Here is a 15937-nt window from a genome sequence, read left to right on the forward strand (position 1 = left end):
GACTGGGCAGGGCTGGACGTGCTCCTGCCTGCCCCTGCGCTGGGCGCCTGCCTCCGCCGCACATCTGTGTCGAGGGTGCCTGCCTTGGTTCCCCCAGCTCGAGGTCATAGAATTGTACCTTCCTTGACACATTTCTGTATAGAGATGATTAGATCTGGGGGCTGAATCTCAATCTGACATGCATGTGGGTAAATTATTCACGTGAATGACTTGGGTTCTCTATATTCAGGGTCAGGAGACGTGAGGTGGGTTTGGAGATGGCTGCCTGGCCTCAGGAAGTTTCTCTCAGAGCCTGTTTCTTTCTCTAACAAAGTAAATGATTCCTACCTCACCAGGCTTGACACACACTCAGTACTCAGATGCTGTCTGGTCTTTATTATAGTTAGTATTTGCTGAACAGCGTGGCTGGTAAGAAAATGCATTATCTTTACAATTTATAGAATGTCATACAAGGCAAGCATGGAACTCGGACACTATCCTAATCTGAAGATGCTGGTGCTTACTCTTCTCCTTAAGCATTTTATTGTAATTCTGGTGTCTGTCAGCCGAGTCATATGACGGTACCGCACGCATGATGCCAGCTCTCAGATACCTAGGAAGGGGGAGCCTGAGGCTGCCAGGGAGCATCCCTCCTGCCTCCAGCCCTCGGGGGTTTCTCTCTCTCTCTCTCTCTCCTTCCCTCTGTCACTCCCTATCCCCCGCTCCCCTCCCTGCCCCCCTCACTTACTCTACAACAGAGGCCCAGACTTTGACAAATCCCAGCTGGGCCTATTTAACTCTTGGCTGGGAAACCAGAGGGAAAGGGGCCCAGTTATTACAGAAATCCAGAGAATTGAAATAGAATGTGAGCTACTTTTGTGTCTTGTTTTTCATTTTAATCTGAATATAAAAGGCAAGTGTCAAAACAAAATCGGTGCTAACTGCGCCACACAGCTCCGAGTCTGCCTTGTCGGGGCTCCGTGGGTTCTCACTCCCTGGCCTTCTCCATGAGCATCTGGACATGCCGTGGGCTGCAGAAAGCATTCAGCTATGGTCCTTTGAATGTTCCAGAGTCACATTTAATAAAAATCTTCACATTCATCCATGGCCAAGTCTTGATTTAATAACAGATATTGCAGGTCTTTGGGTGGGGCTCAGCCTCTGTTTTAGAAGCAGCTGCGCCATCCGAGGGGCAGGTCCGTGTGGGTTGGTGACCCAGTCCTGGTAGTGGGGGGCCTTGAATTTCTAGAAAGTAGTGATGCAACCTGTGGCATACATAAAAAGCTTCTTGTGCCCCCCTGAGAAGCTGGGGCTTCCCCTCAGTACTGTGGTGTGCTGTGTTTGTGATTGTGCCAGATGCTAAAAGGGTTAGGGAGATGCCTAAAAACCAGGCTCCCAAAGACAGCCCTTCATGTCTGGTGTTTTCACATATGTATGCACACCTGTTTGACATGTGTACACCTGCTTCATGCATGCACCTGTTTCATATGTGTACACCTGTTCGTGTGTACATTCACCTGTTTCACGCATGTGCCTGTTTCGCACGTGTAGGCCTGTGCATTCACCACCCTGTATTGCGTCATACATTGTATTTTACAGATTGCTTTTCACTTTGTATTGTGAGCTTATAATGACTTTATGAAGAAAAGAGGGGGCCCTGGCAGCCTTTGGCTCTGAGAAACGTGATGTCGCGGGAACAGATGAGACAGCCCGGGTGAGGCCGGCAGAGGCCGTCGTGTCCTGGGAGCCCGTGCGCATCCACTGTGCGTCGCTGTGTGACAAGTGACCCCAAAGCCTAGTGGCTTAAGGCAACATACACGTATGACTGTACAGCTTCTACAGGTTGCAAATTCAGGGCAGCCCTGCTGAGCGGTTCTGGCCCAGTCCCCTTGGGTCACTGTGAAGATGTTGTCCCTATCCAGGACTGCGGCCATCTGTAGGCTCAGCTGGGCTGGAGGTTCTGCTCCAGGATGCTGTGCTGACATGTCTGCGGGCGGAGGCCTAGTCCTCCACACCTGGCCCCTCCCTGGGGGTGCCAGGTGCATCCCTGCCCAGGGCCGCTCCTTTCCCCAGAGACGTGGGAGTGCTGGTCTTATGCCCAGCGTCAAGGTGGCCGGTCCCCTGGGCCATACTGACCAGCCCTGAGCTCTGCAGGAGGGAGCATGCAGCCGTATGAGCCCCAGGAGGGAGGTCATGGGGCCATCGAGGGCTGGCTTCTGGGCCATGTGAGAAGCCTTGGGTGTTGCCTTAAAGCTGAGGAAAATGGCAGAATCTGGCTGGGAGCTGGAGAGAGAGGAGAGCATGCGTGTGGGTTTGCCAGGCCCTGAAGGTCGGGACAGGGCTAGAAGTACTCACATTCACAGATCCCTTTCAGGGTCAGGGCTCACAGGGTGTTCCTTTGTGACTCAAGGTACGTGCTTGTTGAGGGTGGTTTTCTGTGTTTTGTTTGATGCATCAAGAAGAAGGTTATTTTTAGTGCGGTAGGTGTAGGGGGTGAGTCTGGGGCTGCTGATCCCAGAGGAATGTCCTGGAATGGAAGTGTGGACAGGACGGAGGGCCAGGTGCCAACGGGCAACAGTGTGGAGGGAGAGAGGCTTGTTGCATGTGGCCGGTAGATGGTGACGTGTTGGAGTGACAGGGTCTGTGAGGGAAGAGCCTCACAGTCTAAGGGCATCAGTCTAAGGGCGTCGAGTTTGCTGAGGAATCTCCGAAATGTCCTGGTACAGACGGGTAGCGGCTGCTGGGGCGTGCGGATCCCCCTCTTGGGAAGGTGCGGGTGGCTGCGTGAGGACAGCCTGAGGTCCGGGTGCCAGAGACGGTGGCGTGTGCAGCAGGGCCTAGGACAAGCCTGGGATTCGATTGTGGAAGAGGTGGGTGCTGTGAGGGAAAGGCCGCTGCGACTGAACTCTACTGGGATTCCCGTGAGAATGTGAGGTGTGTCGGGGGCAGGGTCAGGAGCAGACTTGTTTCCCCTACTCAGCGGCTACTCCTGCAGGGCTGGGCGACAGTGGAGGTGGCGCAGGAAGGCGTTCGCTGAAGCCCGTGTTCTGTGACTTGACAGGTGTTCCTCCCATGAGGGTGGAGTGAAGACTGGACGCTGGGTGGCTTTTTGGGAGCTGCGTCCTGCGTGACCCCGTGTGTAGTGGGCTCACAGCAGAGCTTGAGTCCTTCCTTTACAGATACTTTTCAGAGTTCGCCCGCCTTTAGATTCTCTGATTAACGTGTGTGATCAGAGTCTGCCACCTGCCAGGCCAGGAGGTTCCCCGCATGTGGCTGGTCCCCTGACACCCTGAGAAACGTGACTCGAGAGGATCACCCGAGTTTCCTAAATATGAGTCACTTGCCTTCTCTTTGCTTTCATGCCTCCCCCAGGGTGGGCCAGTCCCGTCAGCCGCAGCGATACCTGCATGCTGGGGTTACAAGGAGATTGGGGGTGTGGTTCCCCAGGGAGATTCGGTGACTGAGGATGCTGTCATAGCAGCCAACATGTCCTTATTGTTCTCACTTTTAATGAAGTTCAGTTACTAGGTTTTCCGATGCACAATGACATCCTTGTGAAAAATTGGTGATCAAGGAAGCAAAGAAGTGTGGGAAAATGATCCTGCCCTTAAACTTAAGAAACGATAAAACAGCAAAGAGCCCTGAAGAGCCCATGAACCTCCTCATGGGGCAGTGAGGAGACACCTCAGTAATGGCTTAAAAAAAAAAAAAAAAAGAAATCAGATAATACTGAAGAAAACGTAAACTAAATTTTGGGTCTCTATGGGTAAAGAGATTGTGGTTTACATTTTGTAGGCATGTGTTTTTACACTTAATTATTTTTCTTTGTTGGATTTAGAATTAGTCACAATAAACACGATTTTTTTTAACTGGAAAAAAAATTGGGGTAAGTATACAAAGTCTAATCCCTTTGTGATATGTCTGTACTGTGAGACTCCAGATACAAAATTGAAGCCCAGACTCTGTCTCTAACGAACCGGAGAGAGAAGTGGTCATCTCCTTCAGGACAGTCTGGCCTCCAAGCATCTGTCTATCCTCCCAGTCTTGGGCACACCTGCATCACTGGGGCTTCCTGCCAGGCTGTGACTCTGTGCTCAGGTTTCAGGAGCACCTAGAACAGTTTTCCTGGGAGCTCCTTCTTAGTCCTGGATCCTGGAAGCACAGGCTTTTGATGAAGGACTCTCCCCACTGCCAGGTAACTCGATGATTTCCCCCCATTCTGTATTTCTCTCATGGGGCGCAGAGAGTCTGGGCGTGGTGTCCTGGCCCTGGAGCCAGCTCTAGGGCTGCATGGCGGCCTTGCCTCTGCCCGTTATGTGGGAACAGGGCAGTGGAGAGGAGAAGGGAACCAGGGTCTTGCCCGTTCTGTGTCTCAAGAATACGGGAACACATCATCCCACTCCCTTGCACCATTTACAGCCCAAGCTTATGTGAAGTATTTAAGTTATTTTATAACTTATAACCTCCCTTGACAATGATGTATTTTATATAAGCAGCACATAGAAAGTGATAATTTTAATACCCTATCAAGCAAGATCTAAACAATAAGGAACAGATGTCACTGTAGAAAAGTTACTTTCTCCAGGAAACATTTATCTACTGCAGATGGAAATGAATCATCGCTTCCTCCTTGGCATCTCCTGATGAGCCTGTGAAATTCTGTCCTGTTTGCCACTGTTACAGTTACAAGCTATACCTTTTCTTCTATGATGTTTATTTCTTGCCTGTTCACCACCGTTACAGTTACAAGCTATACCTTTTCTTCTGTGATGTATATTTTTTGACGGCATGGACTAAATCCTAATTCCACAGTATTCAATGCACATACTCAAGAGACACTTGTTTGAATGCATGGACTAATGGAAAATAGAAGTGGTGATTTCACTTTTAATTCATTATGCCAAACTTCAAGTGTTTACACGCACAATTTTATGGTCCTTTGGATAAACTGGGCTTCTGTGCCGGGTGGTTAGAGATAGAGTGCAGCAAATGGCTCTGTGGCTCTAGGCTCACGAAGGGCTTGAGGGACTTGGTTGGCAGCACCTGTGTTGAAAACTCAGTTCCTCAAATCCATTCAAGTGACCTGCCAGCACACACAGCCCTGCTTCCCAGCTGATTTCTGCAGAGGCTTCTCCTGAATATCCCAGGTGAACGTGGGTTCAGTCAGCACTGCTGGGCTTCCACAGCAAGCCAAGTGCAGGGACGAGGGAGAAGGGGGCAGGGACGAGGGAGAAGGGGGCAGGACCCGACTCTTCCTGGGCCCCAGCGCCTGTGTGTGGGGATGCTGCGTGGCCTAGCTCTTCTTGGGGAGGTCAGGAAAACGATGGCATGGAGGGTGTATTGGCATGAGCCACTTGCTCAAATATGGATCCTAGGTCTGTGTGGGAGGCAAAATAGAAACTTATGTGGATATTGTCAGTAACGTAGCAAATATGGGCTTCTTCCCTAGGGTGGTTGACCCTCTCGCTCATCTGCTGAGCAAAGGCCTGGCCCGGCCTTCTGGGCCTCCACAGTGAGCTTTTCCCAAGCTCTGTCCACTCCGTGAAGATGGCAGGAGCCAGGGCAGACATGGGGTGTTTGTCACTTTTTTTTTTTTTTTTTTTTTTTGAGATGGGAGTGTTGCTCTGTCACCCAGGCTGGAATGCGGTAGCGCTGTCTCCACTCAATGTAACCTCCGCCTCCAGGGTTCATTCCATTCTCCTGTCTCAGCCTCCTGAGTAGCTGGGACTACAGGTGCCCGCCACTATGCCGAGCTAATTTTTTGTGCTTTTAGTAGAGACGGGGTTTCACCATGTTGGCCAGGATGGTCTCAATCTCCTGACCTCGTGATCTGCCCACCTCGGCCTCCCAAAGTGCTGGGATTACAGGCGTGAGCCACCATACCTGGTCAGGTGTTTGTCAGTTTTTGAAAGCTACATTTAAGGAATGAAATAGACCAAACAATTACTTATTTTTGAATATTGAATACTTAGTCTACCAGAACACTTAAATGTAGTTAATGTATTTGAATAATAAGGAAGAACTTTCCCTCTGTTTCCAAAGCAAAAGTATAAACAACCTTGTACTTGGCAGGGACTTCACTCTATTTCTAAAAAAGCCAGCAAGCACTTTTCCTGAAATAGACCCATCTGTTCTTCTGCATAGACCCTATTAACTTTTGAGCTACATTTCTGCTGTATCCTGATGTGATAGATTACAGAAAATTTCTTGCTACTGGAACTTGCACGATGCTTTCCTTGTAAACATCAGATAGAAAGTATGGATTGTAAATCTCAGATTAGTTGCCATCCTTGGTCTTGGTAGAGCTGCCACCGACAGCCTCCATCAGTTACAACAGAGTGCATCTCCCCAGCAACCCGGCTTAGATTGCAGACCGAGCCAGGCTCACCGAGGATTCAGTGCAACGTCTTCCAAAGCTGTAGCCACTGCTTTCGGAGGAGACTTGAGAAGCCCTCCCTTTGATGCTTGCGTGTGGCTATTCTCAGATCACAGCAGCTGCAGCAGCATATCAGAGGATGCCGGCAGGGGTGTCCTGGGTAGTGACACCACGGGTAGGGGTCTGCAGTGTCTGAATGAAATGGGCCGTGACACCGAGCAGTCTAGAGGAGTCTGCAGCCACATTTCAAAGGTGCAGTGGCCCAAGGTGAACCCCAGAACACTGAGGAGCCTGGAGTTGACCTGTCATGACTCCATTGAGAGAGCTGGCTGAATTCTGTACCTGTGCGGGCAAAAGATGCCTGTTTCTGCTTGGCCCCTTCCCAGGCCAGGGCTGCGGAGGTTGTCTGCACAGCTAGTGGGAGCTTGACTCTGTTCACACAGGGCTGAGTCCCTCAGCTTTCTGTGAGCCCAGGAAAGATAGACATGCCGAGCTCTCCTGGAAGAGGCCCCTGATGAGTTGAAGCTGAGCCTCAGGACCTTGTGGTGTGTGGGGCAGGTCAGAGTCGGTGCATGCCACGTGGGGGCCCGGCTGCTGTTGTCACTAATTGGGCTCAGCAGACGCTGCCAGTGGACGTGGCTCCTGTGGTACTTGGTTTTCTCCTCACAGGAGTGGGTTTCCCTGCGGTGAAGGTGTGGGGGCTATGACAGGCAGCCTGGCAGGAGGAAGGCACTTGTGGGGTTTTGCCCTGAGGCCCCTTTCCTCTTGAGGAGCAAGAAGGGGTTTGGGATCCTGCTTCTGGCTGTGTTCCCTTGCTAGGTTCTTGGCCTCGGGGGCGGGAGAAACTGAGTGCAGGCCTGAAGCCTGGACCCCTTCCACAGCCTCCGTGGCACTTGTGGTGGTATGCGGGACGTGGCCCTTGGATCTCCAAGCCCTACCCTGGCATGCCCGCCCGTTGGGGTATCTCAGGCACCTGCTGTGTGCCAGGCTTCTTGGTGGGGTGGGTGGTAGCAAGGGCTGTGGGGTAGAGGGGGCACCGTACCCGGATGATGATGAGAAGCATCAGGGAGGCACTTGAGGCAGTCACAGCAGAGCTGAGACCTGCAAGGAGGAAACTGACTGTGGGTGTTGGGGCTGAGGGAGCTCCCTCTACCAGAGCCACAGCGGCCAGTGAGGGCAGAGCGGGGAACCGAGGCCCAGGGAAGCCATGTGCACGGTTCGCATCAGGTGTGCAGGTCTGTCGGGCTGTGCTGCCCTTCTCAGTCCTGGCTGGGCCTGGGGTCCCAGAGGGAATGGAGGGTCCTCACATCTCCCTTTTCTTGCTTCCCTGTTGCTTCCTGGTCAAGGGATGCTTGTTTATTGTAACTCCGGCAGTTATTCTGAATATTAAGAGGCGTTTCACAAAATTGTAGGGAGAGGGACTAGGGATTCATTTTTTTTCTCCCCCTGATTTTACACGGAGGCTTCCGCTGTCTGTTAGTGTGGAGGCAGAGTGCAGATGCTCTGCAGTTATCTGTACAGGAAGAGAAGAGGTGCTGGGAAGTCACAGATCTGATCGTTGCAATAGCACTGACATTTTAAAATGGGAGAATGCTGATGTCTATAATAAGCAGAGTAAAACTTCAGTAGCTTCGATATAAAGATGCCGAGATGATCTTAGAGCCACTTCATCCGTAGATCCTTCTGCAGTGTGGAGTGTGACATCTCCACCAGCCTCTGGTCCGTGGCCGCCTGTGGGTAACTGAATGCTTGAAGTGCAAATGAGAAACTGAACTTCTAATTGCATTTAGTTTTAGTCAAATTTAAACAGCTATATGGGCCAGGCACCGTGGCTCATGCCTGTATTCCCAGCAGTTTGGGAGGTCGAGGCGGGTGGATCACATGAGGTCAGGCATTCGAGACCAGCCTGGCCAACAGGGTGAAATCCCGTCTCTACTGAAAATACAAAAAGTGAGCCGGGCCTGGTGACAGGCGCCTGTAATCCCAGCTACTCGGGAGGCTGAGGCAGGAGAATCACTTGAACTTGAGAGGCAGAGGTTGCAACGAGCTGAGATTGTGCCACTGCACTCCAGCCTGGGTGACAGAGTGAGAATGTCTTAAGAATAAAGAGATTTTAAAAAACCCTACATGCCGCTAGTTGCTTCTGTAGGAGATGGCATGGTTCCAGAAGGTAGACTTTGTGTTGAGAATTCTGCAGCGTCAGGCTGGAGACAGTCTCCCTTCCTAGCAGCATGGGCCCCTGGGCTGCTCTTCTACCAGAATGGATGGTGGCATCTCTGGGAGGTATCTGTGGACTCAGATCTCTGTGGATTAGTGACTTGTGTCACTCACAGATACTTAATTTTATGGGTAAATGAATACCTGGACTTGCTGCAACTTCAGGGCGAGATTCGGGAGTAGGGAGTGAAAAGTGACAAGGGGACCCAGGGCTTGTCCTGCCACCCCCAGGACCTGGTCAGGGCACCTTCCCGTCTGAAGCCCCCAGCACCTTGTCGGGGCGCCCTCCCCTGAAGCACCCAGCTCCTGGTTGGGACACCCCTCCCCTCTGAAGCCCCAGCACCTGATTGGGGCTCCCCTCGCTCCTGAAGCCCCCAGCACCTGGTCGGGGGCACCCCTCCCCTCTGAAGCCGCCAGACCCTCCTGGCCTGCGGTGCTGCTTCTCCAAATGCTGCCCTTGGCTGTTTTCAAGGAGTCACTGGCACCCGAGCAGGCTGCGTGTGTCACTTCTTCACGGATCTGGGGTGTCAGTGAAGTCGGTGAAGCTCATTTGTCTCGTCTTCCCCCTCATGTGCCACATCTCACCTATTGTCTGTCCGAGTTCGTGTGTGTGCGTGTTGTGCGTTCTCAGGCTGTACTCAGTGCTTAGGTCACAAGAACGTCTTAGAGCAAACGGATTGTCTGCTCCTAAAGGATGCTGTGTGTTAATCGAAACAAGGTTTACTTGTGGGGTTTAAATTTCCTGGGTGTGTTGGAGGCAATTAGGGGGAAACAAGCTCTAAAAAAGTCCCTGGGAATGAGGAGGGCAATAATGAAAACAATAACTTTATACATACTTAGCAGTTGATTTAATTTCAAGGTGAATTTTGCATTTTGGGGACTCCTAAAGCTACTGTTCATAGGGATTCCTTGATGAGCTGCTTGTTTTCTGTCAAGTAGAAAGTAAAGTGGATCGGATTTGCCTTTAATTCTGACTGACTAGAATCTACTTCCCTTTTCCCCCCATTCATGTTAGGGTGGGGATTGGACTAGAAGAGCTGTAGGATCTATTTCTGATCTTAAATGAATTTTTTCTTGACTCACCTTTATTTTATTGGTGAGCTGCTATTTTTTCCTTGAATGCACTGTTCTTTGGTTTGGGAAATGTGCTATATTTGTACCGTGCTTTAAATGTACACAATGGTTCTAAATTGCTACTTTAGATATAACATCTTAGTTAAAATGTCATCCATAAATCAGGCGCAGTCTGAGGCCTGGAGACCCCTCTTGTCACTTCCTTCCAGCCGTATCTCCTTCCCTGGCCACGTTGCCTCTGGCCGCGTCTCCTCTCCCCACTACGTCACCTCTGGCCTCCCTGCCTGCCTCCCTCTCTCCCTCCCTCCCTCCTGGTGGCCTCCATGGCTCCTGCTGACTGCCCTCCCGAGGGTCTGTTCAAGGCTCCTTCCCCGTTTTCTGCTCCTGAGTGGGTCTCGGGGCCTGGATGTTTCCCATCCAGTTCATTATTTCCAGAGGGGCAGATGATACTACTCACAATATCCTAAACAGGCTGTGAGTCCACCATGCCTCCCAATAGCCAAGGTGGGGGAGAGGGGGTGGCTATTACTCCCCACCTCGCAGGGGGTGCCTCACTCAGGGACACAAATGCACAGCCCACTGTGCCTGTAGTTTGTCTTCTAGGAATGGACCTCTTCTTGTATGGCCTCTCAGATGAGATGAAGCAGGCCCACAGGGAGCAGCTCTTCACCATCAGCTATAGGTGAGTGGGGAGCGGGGGAGACGGTGTCTGGGAATGGAGGCCTTAACGGCACTGACGCAGAAGCCAGTCCTCGCTGACCTCGCCTGCCTTCCCCTCGGGTACCTCGGCACTGGGAAGAGCGTGCACGGCCTGGCCATACTCGGACCCGAGAACCCCAAAATCGCCAAGGACCCATCCTGGATCATCAGATGAGTGGCCCTGGCACGCCCGACTGTGCAGGAGCCCCTGAGAAAATCGGCCTCTAGAGCTGAATATGAAAAGTCAGAAATGCTACTGCTTTTTCCAGGAACATTATGTCATTCTTAAGGTTTTGCCACTGACTGGCAAGTCAGTCTTAAGAGCAACCAAGAAGACGTTCATTGAAATAGTTATGCACAAAGTGCCAAAGATGCACCACATAGAATTTACTTTCTACTGACAAAGGCTAGTTTTACCTCATTAGTTCTAGAATATTTAAGAATCTAAAAATAAAGGGCAACTCTGACTTAACCTCTGCTTGAGTCATTATTTTAAGTAGCATTTAGGGCCTTTATTAAAAAGCAGAAGTAAAATGAAAAGGTACACAAAGGTGTCCCACCTCTGCCTGTGCTGACTCGTGAGACTGATCACACCTAGGCCCTGTGGGAGCGTCCTCCTAACAGACGGAAGTTCAACAGGGCGGCCAGATGGAAGTAGATGGGCTGGGGTGAGTAAGCCCTCGCTTTGTCTTTACAGAGCCAGAAAGGAAAGGCTCCACGCCAGCTCTTGGCCGTTGGACTCTGATTTCCCAAACAGCTGGTTTTTGGTGTCTCCTCTCCCTCCACACAGCTCTCCGCCCACGTTTCTGAGGTACAGCTGTGGTCTCTTGCAGTCTAGAACTGAGGCAGAAACACTGTCCCTACAGGAGGGGTCCCACGAGGGCGGCAGGGCTGTCACCCCAGCACCCATGTCTACTCTGGCAAGAGTCATCGGAGAGTTCCAAATTAGGGCCCAGTGAGGATGGTGGCTTGGACTGGATGAGAAGCTGGCTATCAGATTTTTCAAACCCCCACCTTGGTGGTCTTAACATGCAGCTAGGATTGCAATCAAGAGGCCGAGTAGATAAGATTCCTGTGTTCTCTTTTACTTTCTAAGGAGAGCAGGAGCCTGGGGTCCAGGCCCAGGGTCCTGGCCTGCTGCTGTGGATGGAAACTGACACATAGCAAATATGTAACGGTAAGTAAACATGGCATTCCCCTTGGCCTGTGTAAACTACTGGCTTTGTTCTCCTTTTATGACTTGCACATAGTTCAGTGATCCCTATAAAAATATTTTGATAATCTTTGCCCACAAAACTGCAGAGAAAACCTTTAGTAGCCACCCTACTTGGAGTTGTAGGCAAATGTTTAATACGCACATCTGAAAGCATGAGACACAGTCCACAGACAGCACGCACTGGAGTTGGTGGGGCACACAGGCGGTGACAGGTGCTCACTGATTAGGTTTTAATGTCAATAATACCTGCATAAAGTGCTGATCAATAACTTAAGTGTTACAAAAATGGATGGTCCACGGTGAGTCCAGGTTGCAGGCACGTGCAGGTGGGACTGGGTCAGAGGCTCCAGGGCTGCACGTGCTCTAGCCGGCCTGAGTCTGATATGTTGTAGCTGGCCTTGTATTTGGCCAGGATCTTCATGAGGAACCGCAGCTTGAGCCACCACCGTTCTTTGGGAATCCTGTGCCTGTGGAGGGAAGGGGGGGGGACAGCAGTGAGGCTGGGAGATGCCACGGCCAGCACAGCGAGCGGTCTTGCCAGAAACACGGGGGTTGTAGGGTCGGCTGAATCAACTAGATGATAAAGCCAATTTCAAGATCAAACAAAACCATTGTTTTTATATTTCTAAAAATTCTTCCCAAAGACCTAGTGGTAGTTTGTTGTTGTTTTGAGACAGAGTGTCGCTCTGTCACCAGGCTGTAGAGCAGTGGTGCAATCTCAGCTCACTGCAACCTCTGCCTCCCAGATTCAAGCAGTTTCTCCTGCCTCAGCTTCCTGAGTAGCTGGGACTCCAGGTGTGCGCCACCACGCCCGGCTACTTTTTGTATTTTTAGTAGAGACGGGGTTTCACCATGTGGGCCAGGCTGGTCTCGATCTCTTGACCTAGTGATCCACCCATCTAGGCCTCCCATAGTGCTGGGATCTTAGGCATGAGCCAGCGTGCCTGGCCAAGACCTAATATTTTTTAACTGAGCTTCAGAAAAGCTAGTTCCTCAAATCCCTGAATGAGTTGCCGAATGCAACAGCAATGGACATTCCCCTGTCCTGTACTCACATTGGCTGGGTTTGCTAAGGCAATAAGACCCCGACTTATTCAAAATCCATTTGGTTCTTCAGCTCTGCCACAGGTTGAAAAATAACGTTTCTTTTGCTGATTCCCAGCACACAAACGGAATCATCGGTGGTCAATGTTTTTCCTATAAAAGGTTTAAAAACAGATTAACACTGCCCTGTCCCATGGGCAGGTGGGGGAGCAGAATCACGGGGTGAGATTCCTGGGAACCATGCTGAACCTGGCCTGGAGGCCTGGGGGAGGCTGAGAACAGCTGTGTAGTGTGGCCAGCGCCTGGCCTGGGCTTGCACAGCTCTGCTCTTGTGGGATCACCCTGATGGCTTCCTGGAAAGCAGCTTTTGTTTTTTCTCTCAGTGGAGAGAATTTTTCACTAAATAGTGGAATAGGGAAATTACTTTAAATTATGGCAAAACACTAATAAGAAATTGATGCTCACGTATACACACACTGAGGCACGAGAAGCATCCGTAGCTAAATTAGCAAGAGAAAATGGATGTAGAAAGAATCAGTCAGTTCTTCAAAAAGACAAACCGATTGAAACTATTCACATCACTGTTTTTTGTAGACTGTCATTCTTCTAAGTCGGACATTGGCAGTGATAATGGATTGCCCTAATAAAAGCACACATCTGGTATGACTGAAGAAAGCTGAGGGGGGTGGGGGTGAGAAAGATGCTGGCACAAATAACCACTCAGGAATGAGTAGGGACCAGCCATGTTGGAACCATTAACAAGAGTAATGTGTCATGTTTTCCAAAACTTTTCAGCTTATCTAAAGATTTGTTAGAATATGTAACTTACAAAACTGATTTAAGGAAAAACATGCATAGTTCTACAAACACGAAGAATTCATTCAGCAGCCAAATCTTCCTCAAAACTGGAAGTTCTGATGGATGGAGTCATAAGGAGGTTGTCCTACCAAACATCCCCAAAATAGAAGGCCCCACTTCAACTGTGAGGGAAACTGCGGGCTGACGCTCAGGATCTCCAGAGCAAAAAGCCTACACAAAAGAACTTCAGGTTGAATCTAGCAGTGATAAAAGAGAACATGTCACGCACACCCAGGAATCCAAGGTTGGTTAAATAGCAATGCTCAGAAACCAGCAGGAGTTAGAACATCACTCGCAGCTCAGTACTGAACTGAACAAGGAACCAGCAGCCTACTTCTCCCCGATAGGACAGCATTTTCACCAAGGCAGACGGCCTCCCTCCCCGGACCCCTTACCTCTGCCCTGGGCCTCCCTGAGTTTCGCAGTGATCCACTCCGTAGCTCTGGCAGAGATTTTGGTTCCAAAGTTTCTATCAAATGGAGAAGGTGCCCCACCCTGTTGGGGGTTAGAGTCATATGAAATATCAGTTATACAGTCACACTTTGCTGTGAAATAGAAATGACGATTTCTATTTCACAGAATTTATGTTTTTGTTTCTAAGTCTTTAGGGATAGCTGGAACAGAACAAAACAAAATCTGTGATTCCTGTAGCCTGAACTCAGCCTGCTAAGCAAAAGTATCAAGTGTTCCCCCCTGCCCAGTAAGAGAAGGATTTTAATAAATGGAACGAGTCAACTAACCATCTCCAATATTTTAAAATCTTAAATCAAGGTTTCATAGACTCATCTGGGGTGGGGATGGGTCACAGCTTTAAGAATCTGATAACCGTTGTGGATTCTTTGACAAAGTCACACAGACGCCTACTATTTCATCATTTCAGGGGATTCATGAGCTCTCTGAAATAAGTTCACGGGCTCTGGTTTAAAAGTATAAAGAATACGAGGTGGTGAAGGAGGAGTGTGTGGGAGTTAGGAATCCTGGACCGCTGTGTCCCAGGCTCAACTCATAACACGCGTGTGCCTGCATGCAGCTCATTCCAGGTCATTCTGATTTGAGGGTGAGTGTCAAGTATCTTACACGTCTGATAATCCAGTTTAAATCTTAGGAAGCTCTGGTTTTTAACCTGATGCCGTGTTTAGTTTGAATAAGCATTTCCAAGTAATGGGGGTGTCACTGTTTTCATGAAAGCTGACAGTTCCCTTAAAATCCCCATTACTCAAACCTCACCAACGACTAGAAGCCTAAAGCTGCTGATGTTTGGCATGAATTAAAAGTTTAGATGTTTTGGTTGGGCACGGTGGGGATCACGCCTGTAATTCTGGCATGTTGGGAGGCTAAGGTGGGCGAATCACCTGAGGTCAGGAGTTTGAGATCAGCCTGGCCAACGTGGTGAAACTCCATCTCGACTGAACATACAAAAATTGGTTGGGCGTTGTAGTGGGCGCCTGTACACCCATCTACTCGGAAGGCTGAGGCAGGAGAATCTCTTGAACCTGGAAGGTGGAGGTTGCAGTGAGCCAAGATTGCACCACTGCACTCCAGCCTGGGCAACAGAGCAAGACTGTCTCAAAAAAAAAAAAAAAATGTCTCCCAGCTAAATGGGAGTATGCGTATACTCCAGATCATTTTGTTGTATAGTCACAACATATGCAACACAACAAACCGACCCAGGATGTCGATTTCACCTAAGCCCAGCTAACAGGGAGTCATGAAATCTTGTGCTGTCTTGCTCTGTCCCACCCAGAACGTGAATCATCCCTGTGCCCTAAAGTCTCCATGCTGTCTGTGCCTCCTGCCCCTGAGTCACTCAGTAGCCACCTTGGTTATCAGATGGTTATCAGCCCCCACCCCCTTATGTATACAGGGGGTGGGTACTATCCCCAGGTCCAGGCACCCACTGGAGTCTTGGGACACATTCCCTGAGGCTAAGAGGGATGGCTGTATTTCCTCCTTCATAAACATCAGGTGTTAGAGAAATGATTGCGAGATATCTAATAGAGGAAGACTATAAAGCAAAAGTTTTAGTTGTCTAAATGCAAGAAAGTCTTTAGAGCAACACACCACAACTCTCTTCTGCATATGCCCAGTGTGCAGTGCACTCCAGCAGCAAAGAAATTACCACTCATCCAGCCCAAAGTCACCAGAACCTAAGAACCGCGGTGTGACAGTGACCGTAAGATCAGCCCTGGTCTCTCACTCACCTGAGCACAAGGCTCCTCTGGATGGTGGTCTTTATTTTCTCCATCAGGTGCTCCACATTGGACTGGAAAAGAGTATTTTGTTAATCAGACAATAAACTTACGCTAAGCACCCACTGTGTGCCAGGCCCTGCAGGGCGGGAAGTGCCAACCAAGCGTGGCGGTGAGTGTGGCCAAGGAGGTTGCAAGCTCTCATGGCTCAGGTCTCGGGGAGCCTCCCCCAGTCGGGGAGAGCATGTCTGCAGCGATGAATGCTGAGCGCAGGGCACAGTGAGC

At 50.1% G+C, this 15937-nt stretch overlaps 1 protein-coding gene and 1 long non-coding RNA gene across 6 annotated transcripts in view; one reads left to right on the top strand and one right to left on the bottom strand.

The window, feature by feature from the left end:
* Positions 1–15937, top strand: part of LOC144341473 (uncharacterized) — a 29721-nt gene that overhangs the window by 10198 nt on the left and 3586 nt on the right. Inside the window, exons 2-5 of one of the 3 annotated variants that reach the window (XR_013418449.1) lie at positions 10238–10328; positions 11043–11156; positions 11442–11522; positions 15551–15673. This is a non-coding gene — a long non-coding RNA (uncharacterized LOC144341473). Of the gene's footprint in view, positions 1–10237; positions 10329–10445; positions 10818–11042; positions 11157–11441; positions 11523–15550; positions 15674–15937 lie in introns of those variants that run through there. The other 2 variants (XR_013418447.1, XR_013418448.1) reach the window with 2 other exon arrangements.
* LOC144341471 (ATP-dependent 6-phosphofructokinase-like) overlaps positions 11656–15937 on the bottom strand; it is an 82675-nt gene continuing 78393 nt past the window's right edge. For 2 of the 3 annotated variants that reach the window (XR_013418443.1, XR_013418442.1), the window contains exons 3-6: positions 15665–15726; positions 13859–13958; positions 12617–12758; positions 11656–12028 (exon numbers count right to left, since the gene is read on the bottom strand). Coding sequence is in view for 1 of the 3 variants with exons in the window: in XM_078005025.1 (XP_077861151.1) it covers positions 12747–12758; positions 13859–13958; positions 15665–15726 (174 nt within the window). In the remaining 2 variants the exon portion in view is untranslated. Of the gene's footprint in view, positions 12029–12604; positions 12759–13858; positions 13959–15664; positions 15727–15937 lie in introns of those variants that run through there. The other variant, XM_078005025.1, reaches the window with a different exon arrangement.

This window comes from Macaca mulatta, chromosome 6 (assembly GCF_049350105.2).
Source record: "Macaca mulatta isolate MMU2019108-1 chromosome 6, T2T-MMU8v2.0, whole genome shotgun sequence".
Classification (NCBI taxonomy): Eukaryota; Metazoa; Chordata; class Mammalia; order Primates; family Cercopithecidae; genus Macaca; species Macaca mulatta.